Source organism: Oncorhynchus mykiss, chromosome 8, assembly GCF_013265735.2.
Source record: "Oncorhynchus mykiss isolate Arlee chromosome 8, USDA_OmykA_1.1, whole genome shotgun sequence".
Classification (NCBI taxonomy): Eukaryota; Metazoa; Chordata; class Actinopteri; order Salmoniformes; family Salmonidae; genus Oncorhynchus; species Oncorhynchus mykiss.
In genome coordinates, this window is record NC_048572.1 from 8,682,577 (window position 1) to 8,694,828 (window position 12,252).

Sequence of the window (12,252 nt, forward strand, 5' to 3'; positions counted from 1 at the left end):
AGACCTGCTTGGAGCCATGTGTTAAGATGACTGCGGGTAGAAGACCTGCTTGGAGCCATGTGTTGATATGACTGCGGGTGGAAAACCTGCTTGGAGCCATGTGTTGATATGACTGCGGGTGGAAGACCTGCTTGGAGCCATGTGTTGATATGACTGCGGGTGGAAGACCTGCTTGGAGCCATGTGTTGAGATGACTGATGGTGGAAGACCTGCTTGGAGCCATGTGTTGAGATGACTGTGGGTGGAAGACCTGCTTGGAGCCATGTGTTAAGATGACTGGGGGGTGGAAGACCTGCTTGGAGCTTTGACACTAGTTCACATCCTGGGAACGGGGTGGAAGTGTGCAGTTTTGTGATTGAGATGTTGTCTTTTTGTTTCTGATAGGTGTGTGTGCGTTGATGCAGGTGTGATAATCATATGTTTTTCATAGAACCGAGGTAGTACGACCTGGAGAATGTCTACTGACAGTAAAGAAATGATTGTAGTCACTTATGGTTGTTTATAGTTTCTGTGTTTAAAAGACGGGAGACGTTACCCAGACTCCTTTGACAAGTTGCTAATAGGCTGGAAAATGTTTTCTTTAAGCCCATATACGAGCCTTACTTCAACAGATTTTTTTTTAACCAAAACTTTACAGCTACTCATAAATAGTTAGCTACTGTAGCTAAAGTATTTATTGTGGCCACAAAAAAAATCCATTTATCCGTTCTACTTTATCTTCGGAGAGAGCTACATAAAAGTGTATGAAAAAAAAAACACAACTTACTTCTAGGAACAAGACTATCTCTCAAGTGTTATAGATATCGGAGATGTTATCTATGCATTTTATGAGCAAATGACTTCCTTCTACACGCTGCCTTGTCTTTGTAATCTGGCTGTTCATGGTCCAACATCTTACTCCGTGTTTACTGGGCTCTATATTTACCACGTGGTTAAAGCAGATCTTTATTCAATCTGTTTCGCTGGAGCGTTACAGATTCCGTGATAGAAAATGTAAAGGTCATTTCCGATTGAGCCGACATTGGCAGCGTTTACCGTGAATACCGTCCACACCTTCAAAATGTAAATCACGCTGTAACTACTTCCACACAGAAGGAAGAGATCGGGTCATCTATAGCTGTATTATAGATCTCACCGCAGAGCCCCATCTGCTAAACCAGCCAGTAAACTCATCTCTGAAGCCAATATATGTTTCTAACATTTCCACAGGTTGAAGGTCATCTGCAGATTAGTATTATGTACTGGTAGCTATTGGAGTGAATCCTGACTTCCAGGGAAACGTATCATTCATCTCTTATTGACCTCAGTTAAATGACTAAGAGGAAAACATCTGGGGAAAAGGTGGAAACTAGGATTCACACCCCCCATTATGAGCACATAATCCCCCATCGTGTAGACTTCAGAATCGTACATAACACTATTTATCTACAACATTATATTCAGAACGTTGCACCCACCTGAACACACCCCTCTGGTTCACCAAGCATTTCCTGATGCCACCTTATTAGTCTTTCCCCCCCTTTCATGTTGAGGGCTCAGTTATTGTGTGGTGGAGTAGTAATTTAAGTATTCATCCTCTCCTCCTCTCCACCATCGTTGTCTTTGGTGAAAGTCCCCACCTGTCTGGCTAATAAGACCTTGCATGGCCTTTCAGGAATAAAGGAAATGAAGCCCAAAGGGGTCACGAGGGGTCACGTAGGTTCAAGTGTTCTAGTAACAGATAGTGGATAAATGAAGATGTCCCACTCAGGTAATTTACCATTGAAAAAAAATGATCAGTTCCGGTCTGCTTAACAGGGTGGCTCTCTCCCATAGGCACCAATACATTAACAGCTGGGTCTGGTCTGCTTAGTTCATTGACTGTTTATGAACCTGAAAAAAGTTGAGAGTGGGATGTCTCGCAGTCTCTGGTTCCAGTGTTCTATAGTATCAAACTGAGGCCAAGGTTTCAAGCAACCATCACTAGAGATAGGGTTAATCACATGTATTAACCAGTGGCTATCTGTGCTATAAAGAATTATAATCATGTCAGTATATTGGGATTTATAGCGTCACATTGATGGCAGATGTTATACCTGCATACTAGCCTTGTTTATACCTAGTTCTAACATGCGTCCTTTGTCCTGATCTTGTCCACATTCTGATTGCGACCACATTTTTAGACGGGTGTAGATGATTAAAAGACTCATTGTGATCATCCTGTCCACCTCCCGAGGTAGTCAAGACACGCATTGTGTCTGGATATCTCACAAGGGATAGGCAGATCTGGACAGAGACCACCATTTAAACCATCATTATTCTGCCCTTTAAAAATCATTGACAGGTGCCACCTTTGACTGATTACATCAATGTGCGTGTTACAATAAACAAATAAATATTATTTTTTGAAAGAATAGCTGTGAAATAATTTGCATAAAGGGAGGGACCAGGGAAATCTGGTCACAATGCAGACGCGGTGGATGGATAACAGACATATTTTAATACCATGTGTGTAGACACATTTCTGGAAATGTGGACGCAATCAGAACAAAGACAAGATCAGGACAAAGAACACATGTAGGCACCAGGTATAAACGGGGCTACTGAGAGCAACAGTTTTAAGCACCAGTCATGAGACATTCAACACAACTACTGGTGGTTATGGTAAAATAAACAACTAAAGACGCAACAATGGAAATGTAAAAGATGCTAATGTTATTAGTAATAGTGATATTAATGTTAATAACCACTAACAGATGTTAGCAGTAATGGTGATAGTCATGTTAAAAAAAATACTTCAGATAGGCAATTGCAACATTTATTGGATTTGTTGACTTTCTTTTCGACACATTAGAAAAATACTGATATGTTCAAAACAGCTGGACGTTTTACTGCTGCTGCTTTGAAACGACTTCTCACAACAATCCCTCAAAAAAGAACAACGGATTTTTGTACAAAGAGCAAAAGTCATGAAAGTTGAAAATGTGTTAAAATTAAAAATGTTAAGTGCCATCACAAGAACTTCAACCAACCATGAGAAGAAAAAAACCAATATTGTCCTAAAACTGATTTTATTAAAAAAATAATTAAAAAAAAAACAATATTGTCCTAAAACTGATTTTATTAAAAAAATAATTAAAAAAAAAACAATATTGTCCTAAAACTGATTTTATTAAAAAAACAATAAAAAAAAAAACAATATTGTCCTAAAACTGATTTTATTTTAAAAAATTTAAAAAAAAAAAAACATTTCTCCCATAACCCATTGCAGAATCCCAAATCCCAAAATTCCTCTGATATTCTGGATGATTTCTAATTTAAATGTTTGTTTTTTTATCCATATTAGGATAGATTTACCAAAAAAACGACTTTCAACATTTGAATCAAATCACAATTGGATTGGGAAGGTAAAATAGGCTAACAGAATGTTGGAACCATTTCTTTTTAAAAACACAGCATCATTTATCACTATATCGTCATACAGTGAGCAAGAAATTATACGTATCTACTCATGTAAATCTACTTAATAAAATCCCTCCACCATCGTAACCATACAATGCTCGTTATGGCATTCAAAACATTGAAGAAAAGAATACTTTGTTATTTCAAAACACAGAGGATTTCATCATTAACATACTTCAAACACTGTAAACGTTATTCTGGGACTGAATGTTCTTGTATGAAATGACTAGTTCTGTTTTGCGAGTCTGTCTTCCTGGTTCCTCAATGCGGTTAAAATAACTCTCTAGCATCCATATTTTGGATGAAACATATGAAGCTTGTTCAGAAGTGGGAATTGTAGGTTTCTCCTCTCCGCTGTCTCAATTGCAATAATAACAGTTATTATAGTTATTATCAACTTTGTTCTGAAGTGAGAATTGATTAGAAAAAAACATTTTTTTATTGGAATACACTAAAGATGTACTCTTACTGAATATCAACATGTGTTTTCCCCAAACACATGTCTCTATGGTATCTACACCTTTTCAGCCAGTTGCATACATTATGATAACTAATCTATTCCATTTCCACATGCTGATCTGAAATAGAGGACCATTATGAGATGAGTGTTTTGTGTAAGAATCTGATTTCTGTCAACAAGATGATGATAAATAGGAAGATTTTCATTCGAGAGCACACCCATGTCCAATTGCCTAAACACACACAGCACATTTAAAACAGGCTGTGTGAAGTGATATCTTTGAGGTGAGGTGATTATCTCTATTGAAGATGGTTGTATTAAGGGAAGATGTGGCCTCAATCTTCCCTAATATTGGTCCTCTTTCTCTCTCTCTCTGATGTCCTTGGTATTAGATTTGACCAGTAGATATGCATTTGGGTTAAAACACACTTTTTATATGCTTTCAATTTCATTTGAATGACTTTGATCCTTGCTTGGGTCTCTCTCTCTCTTTCATTATATGTCTCTCTCCCTCTCTCCCTCTATCCCCTCTCCATTTTCTCTATTTCAATTTTTCATTTTCTACCTCAAGAATGATCCAATCAGATCTCAAGGTCATGTGGCCATCAGTCTAACAGCTGTGCTGAACATTATTACCATAACTCAATGTAACTCAAATCGGCTTTTTTAGATTCATTCAAGGATGAGCCATCCTCATTCCACGCAGCTGAAAATCACAAATTGTAAATCCCTAAAAGTCACGAACACCACGTACAGTGTCTTCACAAATCTGTTATTGGGCGTTAAACCCCCGTATCGCTTTGTGAAGCAAAATGAACAACCCCCACCTTTTCCTTTTCAAAGCTGCTCTACTAATACATGAACGCTGAGTTAGTGAACTGTGAAAGCAGGCAGGCAGATTGAGGCTTAGAGCACACAGTGGAGAAACACAGGCATTGATATGAATTCCATTCGGAGACCGTTTTGCTGAATCCTGAGGGGATCAGAACTCACCCTGGGCGACGAGAACACTACTGTTTGAGAATTCCCCAGGAGGAACAATGAAATGATTCTAGAAGTGGAATGTACAGTACAATGTAGAATGTTTAAAAGTTCAACTTAACAAATTGGTTTTGATTAAGCTTTATCAAGTGTCAAGAGGGTGTAAGGGACATTGCCGCTATGTTGTTCAAATGTAAACAGTATGACCATAGGAAGGAAGCACTATTGAGAGGACCTGTATTGCAATTATCTAGTGAATGGTTGCAATAACAATGGATATTATTCAGAACTTAAATAACTCAAGCCACAGATCTTTGATTGTTTTAGTTAGAGTGGACATTCCGAATGTAAAATATGGGGCTAGTATACATTTAGTTTCTGTTAATAATGATGGATCAAAGAAAATCGAATATTTACATAACGTTTGATGAAAATAAAACGGTTTATTCTTCCCAAAACATCCACACACATAACGTTTTATAGGAAGGACTGTTCTCCTTTCCACATTTACTACAGCAAGTTTGAACTGATATATCGTAAATATTCCCATGGTGATTTAATCCTGCATGTCTGCAACCGCTATTTATGTCCCCGGCTAACATTGGGAATGTGGGGACTGGATTGCATCATCACAATAACACATGCTGATATTAAAAAAAAATTGTTTCTGTAAAATTGGCTGTAATCTATTCAGACTTTTAAAACATCAACATTTTGGTTTTTTTTTTTGAAATCCTAAAATGTAAATTCTGTTGTCATAGTGACATTCAGTGCTTGATGTCAGAGATGAGCAGATGGATTGTAGTCTGCTGTTGACCTAATAGGATATTAATCATACAGATAAAAAGTAAATAATGGCTATCATAATTTAAAACGTTTACTCATTTACTTATAGTTTCCTTAAAGGAACTGTTTTTAATTAACAAATCAAAATTAAAATCGTATTTCTAATCAAGTGTGACCTGTTTCAAGTTATGTGTTTTTTTAGAAAAAAAATCTTCAGCATATTTTTTTTTTTTTAACTTACTAGCTAGCTACCTAATTCCCTATAAAACCCCACAAAGATGTACCTGCACATGCCCAATATCTTTACAAAACTCCAATAAATACAGACATTATTGCACAGTAGAAAGGCTCAATGGATTCCGAAAATGATAAAATCCTCAGATAGATTAATAGTTGGCAGGAAACTAAAGGTTTCTAGAAACATCCCATGTTTCCCTGTGTTATATTTCTCAGTTGGCAGTTTCTGTGACAAAAAGAACAAACAAAAAACAGAATTACGTACATTAAATTGTCCCCCAAAAATATTCAAGAAGATGAAAGATTATCCAGCCAAGCCCCGTGTTGAAGTCCTGTTCATTCAGAATGAGTCTGAGGTGTTAGCCTAGCCTAGCCTTAGCTTTAGCCTAGCGTAACCTAGCCTCTCTCAGCCTCCTCCAGTTTGACGTCGCTGGCCATCAAGTGTTCCCCGTGCCACTTCTTCATGTGTTTCTCCAGGGTGCTGTAGACGCTGAAGGGCATGTGGCAGATGTCACAGCGGTACACCTCCTTCCCAAACTGCCCGTGGGTCTTCATGTGGCGAGTTAGCTTGGAGCTCTGTGCGCAGGCGTAGCTGCACAGGTCACACTTGTAGGGCCTCTCTCCCGTGTGGCTACGTCGGTGCACCGTCAGGTTGCTGCAGTTCTTGAATATCTTCCCACAGTACTCACAGGTGTCGCTCCGTCTGCTCTCCTTACTAGGGGGTCGACCCGGCCCGGGACCCCGCAGGAGGTGAGGGGTGGAGCTGCCGCTGCGGCCCGATGCGCCCACTCCCTCCAGGAATTCCCCAGGAGAGGTGGAGAAGCGGAGGGAACCCGTCTCGGAGGAGGAGTGCTCTGAGGAGGTGGCGAAGGGGGACTGGTGGGCGTCACTGAAGCCGTGGAGGAAGGGTTCTCTGATGAAGTGGCGTGAAGCGGCGTAGCCCGCCAGGAGCTGGGAATACATGTTCTCTGGGGAGATGAGGGTCGGAGCCGCGGGGAGCTCCAACTCCTTCTCCACCTTCACATCAAATAGAACGAAATTAAAGTTTATTTACACTGAATTTAACAAATCTAAACCCAGTAAAACAATACAACTAGATAAGAGAAAAATGATGTACTTCTTTCAGCAGTCTAAAAGTCTGTTTTATAGTATTGGAAACAGTTGTGTAAACGACAAATATAAGAAAACATAAAAACACAAGTTATTTAAGAAGAATAAAAGTCACTTAAAGGAGTAGCTAAAAGGGGGTTCTTACCTTGATTCTCTTGTTGGAGGGGTTGGGGCTGGTGATGGGGGTGGGCCGGCGGTGGAACAGTCCAGAGAAAGAGTCTTCAGACCCACTAATCCTTCCGTTCATCAAGGGCCTCTCCTCTCTTTCAATCTCTCTCTCTCTGTCCATCGCTCTGCCCATCGCCCTGTCCAACGCTCGCTCTCTGTCCCGCTCAATCTCCATCTCCCCCCTCCCTGCATCTCCCTCCTCTCTCGACTCTCTATTAGGCTGCCTCTCCCTGTCCAGACTCATGGTCTTCTTGGAAGGGGCCAGCCTCAGGTGATTGTCCAGGTGGTTGTATGGGTGCATGATACCCACCCCTCCGCTCTCCGTCACTCTATCCCCACCATGAGGCTTCTCGTCTGGGGAAGGCCTCGACCCATTCTCCCTGTTCTTGTGGAACTCTGAGTCCATGCTCAGGTTAGACTCAGGCCTACTTAGGCCGTTCCTCATCTCCTCCTCATCCTCAATTTCCTCCTCCTCTTCTTCCTCTTCCTCATCCTCTTCCTCCTCCTCGTTGTCCATCCCCATTCTTCCCTCCCCCTCTCTGCTCTTCTCCTCCCCCTCTCCTACCTCTCCTCTATTCTCCTGTTCAGGGGAGCTCCCCAGGGAGCCTGACTTGTGTATGTGTGTCTTCATGTGTCTCTTCAGCTTGGAGGCTTGAGAACAGGCATGGTCACACAGATGACACTTGTAGGGCCTCTCTCCTGTGTGACTCCGTCTGTGGACTATCAGGTTGCTCTGGAACTTGAAGGTCTTCCCACAAAACTCACAGGACTTGGACTTGGCTTGGGCCTGGACCTGAATGAATGAATGAATGTATGAACAAATTAATTATTTATTGTCCCATAGGGGAAATGTCTTGGCAACGTTACAGGCAATTCTGTAATACATATAAGACATTACAAGACATACATCAGCATATATCCCAGGACACACTGCACATACCTGGGCCTGGTTCTGGCCCTGGGGAGGAGTGGTGGCGTTTCCCTGAGGCGTGGGGGGCTGTGGGGGGTAGGTGAGGAACGGTGGGGGCTTGGAGCCCGACTGGAAGAGAGTTGGACTCAGCAGGCGGTGCATGGGGGGCACCCGGGTGGGCGAGAGAGGAGGTGTAGGGCCTCCGTTGTTAGTATTGTTGCCAACCGCCAGCTCTCTGAGCCTTCTGGAGAAGTCCATGGAAGGAGGATCCATTGGGGTCAGACGCATCACCCTCTCGAAGGCACTGGGGTGCTGGAAGAGCAGGGGCCCCATCTCCTCTGGACCCAGGCGCTCCAGGAGGTGTCTGGGGGGCGGGGGTCTGACGAAGGGTGGGGTGGCAGGGAGCCGGGTGTCCAGATAGCCCGGAGGGGGACGGGGGTGGTGAGGGTGTTGGGGATGGTGTGGGTGGTGCTCCCTGAGTAGTGGCGCCGCCATCCGGAGGAGGTGGAAGGAGTTAGAGGTGTCCCCCAGAAAGGTTGGTAAGGGAGAACGAGGGAGGGAGTCTCCCCCGCCCATGGGAGGGGGGAGGGCCATGCGAGGGGTGAGGGTGTAGTTGGAGGGGTGTGTGTCCAGATAGATGCGGATGCCGTGGGTGTGTTGGGCGTGCTGGAGCAGGAACCAGGCGCTGGTGAAGGTCTGTTTACAAGAGGTGCAAATGTAGCTGGACGGCTCATCTTTACCTGAGAAAGAGAGGGGGGGGGGGGGGGGGGGTAGAAAAGGGAGCGAGAAAAAGGGAGCGATTGTAAGTGGTTGGTTCCTACTTTAATAAGAGGTGTCTGCTAAATGACTAACATGAGAAAAATGTAGAAAGGAATGCATGACTGACTCATACTGTAATACAGTTTTGAATCACCTACATAACAATATAGGTATAATCAACATACATACATTATCGTTTGGAATGTCTGGAACGACAGCATATAAAATTAGGATCTCAATGACCTTTTCACACGACCCTGCTGTACACATACATAACAACATGACGTGAGAGAGATATTCTATTCTCCCGGGACAGTCGACTTCATCACAGAGCTCCCACGGAGAGAATATCATATGATAACCTGGGTGAGAGAATATCATATGATAACCTGGGTGAGAGAATATCATATGATAACCTGGGTGAGAGAATATCACATGATACCCTGAGTGAGAGAATATCACATGATAACCCTGAGTGAGAGAATATCACATGATAACCTGAGTGAGAGAATATCACATGATAACCTGGGTGAGAGAATGGTTAGTGTGATCTCCTCAGACAAACACATTTGCATATATGAGCAATACGAACTATATGCAAACAAACCCGGGCTACCTAGGGGCAGGATAATACTAATGTGTGTGTGTGTGTGTGTGTGTGTGTGTGTGTGTGTGTGTGTGTGTGTGTGTGTGTGTGTGTGTGTGTGTGTGTGTGTGTGTGTGTGTGTGTGTGTGTGTGTGTGTGTGTGTGTGTGTTTTGGTGTGGGGGAACGAAAGATATATGACAAAAGAGAGACAGGGAGAGGGAAAAAAAGAGAGAGCTGAGAAAGGAAGAGAGAGCTGAGAAAGGAAGAGAGAGCTGGGAAAGGAAGAGAGAGAGGGAAACGCCTCCGCGAGGGTGACAGCATTCCCTCCCCCATATGCCCCCCTAGGCACAACTACGACAACATAACCAACAAAAACAGGTCACAACTCCTACAGCTCTGTCGCACGCTGGGTATGTACAGTACATAGTCAATGGTACTGTGGGCTTTGAGGTGACTCCTCTGGTAGGTGCACCTATAGCTCATCTCTTGGCAGTAGTACTGTAGACTACTTTATCATTGACCTCAACCCAGAGTCTCTCAGAGTGCCTACTTGAAACAGAGCAATACTCAATCATGAGGCATCAAAGCCAAAGGAATGGAATAATATTAAGAAACACTATAGATGGAAGGAAGGTAGTGTGGAAACCTACAGTGCCTTCCACTAATATTGGCACCCTTGGTAAATATGAGAAAAATGGCTGTGTAAAAAAGGTCTTCGCTGTTTATCCTCTTGGTATTTCAGTCAAAATATTCACAAAAATCAAACCTTAAATTGAAGTAAAATGATTTTTAAAAAATAAAACGGAAATAAATTAAATAAATATTTTTCTCCAAAACATGTGTGCCACAATTAATGTCACCTCTAGAAATGCTTATGAGTAAAATCTAGCTGAAGTATATTCCCATTCATATTTTACGGTTTAAAGTTCACCTGAGAGATTAGGAACACTTAAGTGGTAAGCCATGACTTCCTGTTTCACTAGGGTATAAATATGAGGTGACACACAGGCCAAGTTTCCTTAGTCATCCATCACTATGGGAAAGACCCGAGAATACAGTAATGATGTACAACAGAAGGTTGTTGAGCTTCACAAATCAGAAAATGTCTATAAGAAAATATCTTAACGGTTGAAAATTCCCATTTCCACGATCAGGGCAATAATTAAGAAGTTTAAAGCAACTGGAGATGTTAACAATCAACATGGAAGAGGACGTGTGTCTATATTGATCCCGAGTACAGTGAGGAGAATAGTTTGAGTGGACAAAACATCTCCAAGGATCACAGCTGGAGAATTGCAGACGTGAGTTGGGTTTTGGGGTAAAAAAAAGTCTCCAAAACTACAATCAGACGTAACAACAAGATGTTTGGAAGGGTTGCCATGGAAAAGCCTTTGTGTAACGATCGTTGTCGGTGGAAGGAAGAGTGGACCAAAGCGCAGCGTGGAAAGTGTTCATGATGTTTATTTACAAGAAACACTCAAACAAAAATACCGTTCCGTCAGGCACAGACACTAAACAGAAAATAACTCCCCACAAAACACAAACGGAAAATCACAACTTATATATGATCCCCAATCAGAGACAACGATAGACAGCTGCCTCTGATTGGGAACCACACACGGCAAAACAACAAAGAAATAGAAAACATAGATTTTCCCACCCGAGTCACACCCTGACCTAACCAAAGAGAGAAATAGAGAGGGAAATAGAGAGAGAGAGAGAAATAGAGAGGGAAATAGAGAGAGAGAGAAATAAAGAGAGAGAGAGAGAGAGATAGCAATAGAGAGAGAGAGAGAAATAGATTTTGTGGTTCTCATATGCATAGGCATCCACTTCTTGATGTTATGTGGGTCTACCTCCAGGGAGACGGAAGTCTGTGGGGCCTACTCCGACTCTGCCGTGTTCCCGGCTCAGGATTAACGTCTTTAGTGATCAAATAAAGGGTGTTTAAAATGGCTCCACACACACACAGCACTGATTGAGAGAAGAACAGACCATTTCAGTAAATGAGCCTCTCATTAACTCGCTGACCTGCCTCCCTGGGGCTCTGTCTAACCAATCACTGAGCCAAGACAGGCACACGTCGCCACAGTTACTGGAGTCTGTGTGCGTGCGTCTGTGTGGAGCGCGTTGCGTGTGTCGGTACGCTAGGCTGTCTACCTGTGTTTAGTTTGGCTGGTCTTCACAGACCTGTTTGGCAGCTGAGCGCTGGACAGCTTACAACTTGGACGGAGAGAAGAGAGGGAGAGAGGGAACCAGAGATGAGGAGGAGGGGAGTGTAAGTAGAGAGTCTTTAGGGACCATGGTGGTTGTAGAGCTTTTTCCTGATAGAACAGTGCAGTTGAACATCACGGGGGGGGGGGGGGGGGGGGGGCACTATGGAATCAAGCCATACCACGCTCTTAGTCCTGCAATTACATATATTTCAATACTAGGTCATGAACATCTCAGCAATGTGTGTGTGTGTGTATGTGTGTGTGTGTGTGTGTGCCTATGAGTGTGTGCCTATGAGTGTGTGGCTAGCTAATCAAACCCGCACAGACCCCCTCCCTGTGTGAATTTGCATCTTGTCACATCTTCCAGAGAGAATGCCATATGCTGTTAGATCTGCGTGGCAGTTTATGGACTGGCAGCTTAGTGGCTCTCTGCTGATGGCTCTCTCCTAATGGCTCTCTCCTAATGACTCTCTGCTGATGACTCTCTGCTGATGGCTCTCTGCTGATGGCTCTCTTCTGATGGCTCTCTTCTGATGGCTCTCTGCTGATGGCTCTCTGCTGATGGCTCTCTGCTAATGGCTCTCTGCTAATGGCTCT

The 12,252-nt window shown here is 43.0% G+C and overlaps 1 protein-coding gene across 2 annotated transcripts in view; it reads right to left on the bottom strand.

Annotated features, from left to right (window-relative positions):
* Nucleotides 1–2,783: 2,783 nt before the first annotated feature.
* LOC110529319 (B-cell lymphoma/leukemia 11B) overlaps nt 2,784–12,252 on the bottom strand; it is a 46,511-nt gene continuing 37,042 nt past the window's right edge. For both annotated transcript variants that reach the window (XM_036984671.1, XM_036984672.1), the window contains exons 3-5: nt 8,124–8,833; nt 7,161–7,976; nt 2,784–6,922 (exon numbers count right to left, since the gene is read on the bottom strand). In XM_036984671.1, the coding sequence (XP_036840566.1) occupies nt 6,302–6,922; nt 7,161–7,976; nt 8,124–8,833 (2,147 nt within the window). In that variant the 3' untranslated portion in view covers nt 2,784–6,301. The remainder of the gene's footprint in view (nt 6,923–7,160; nt 7,977–8,123; nt 8,834–12,252) is intronic.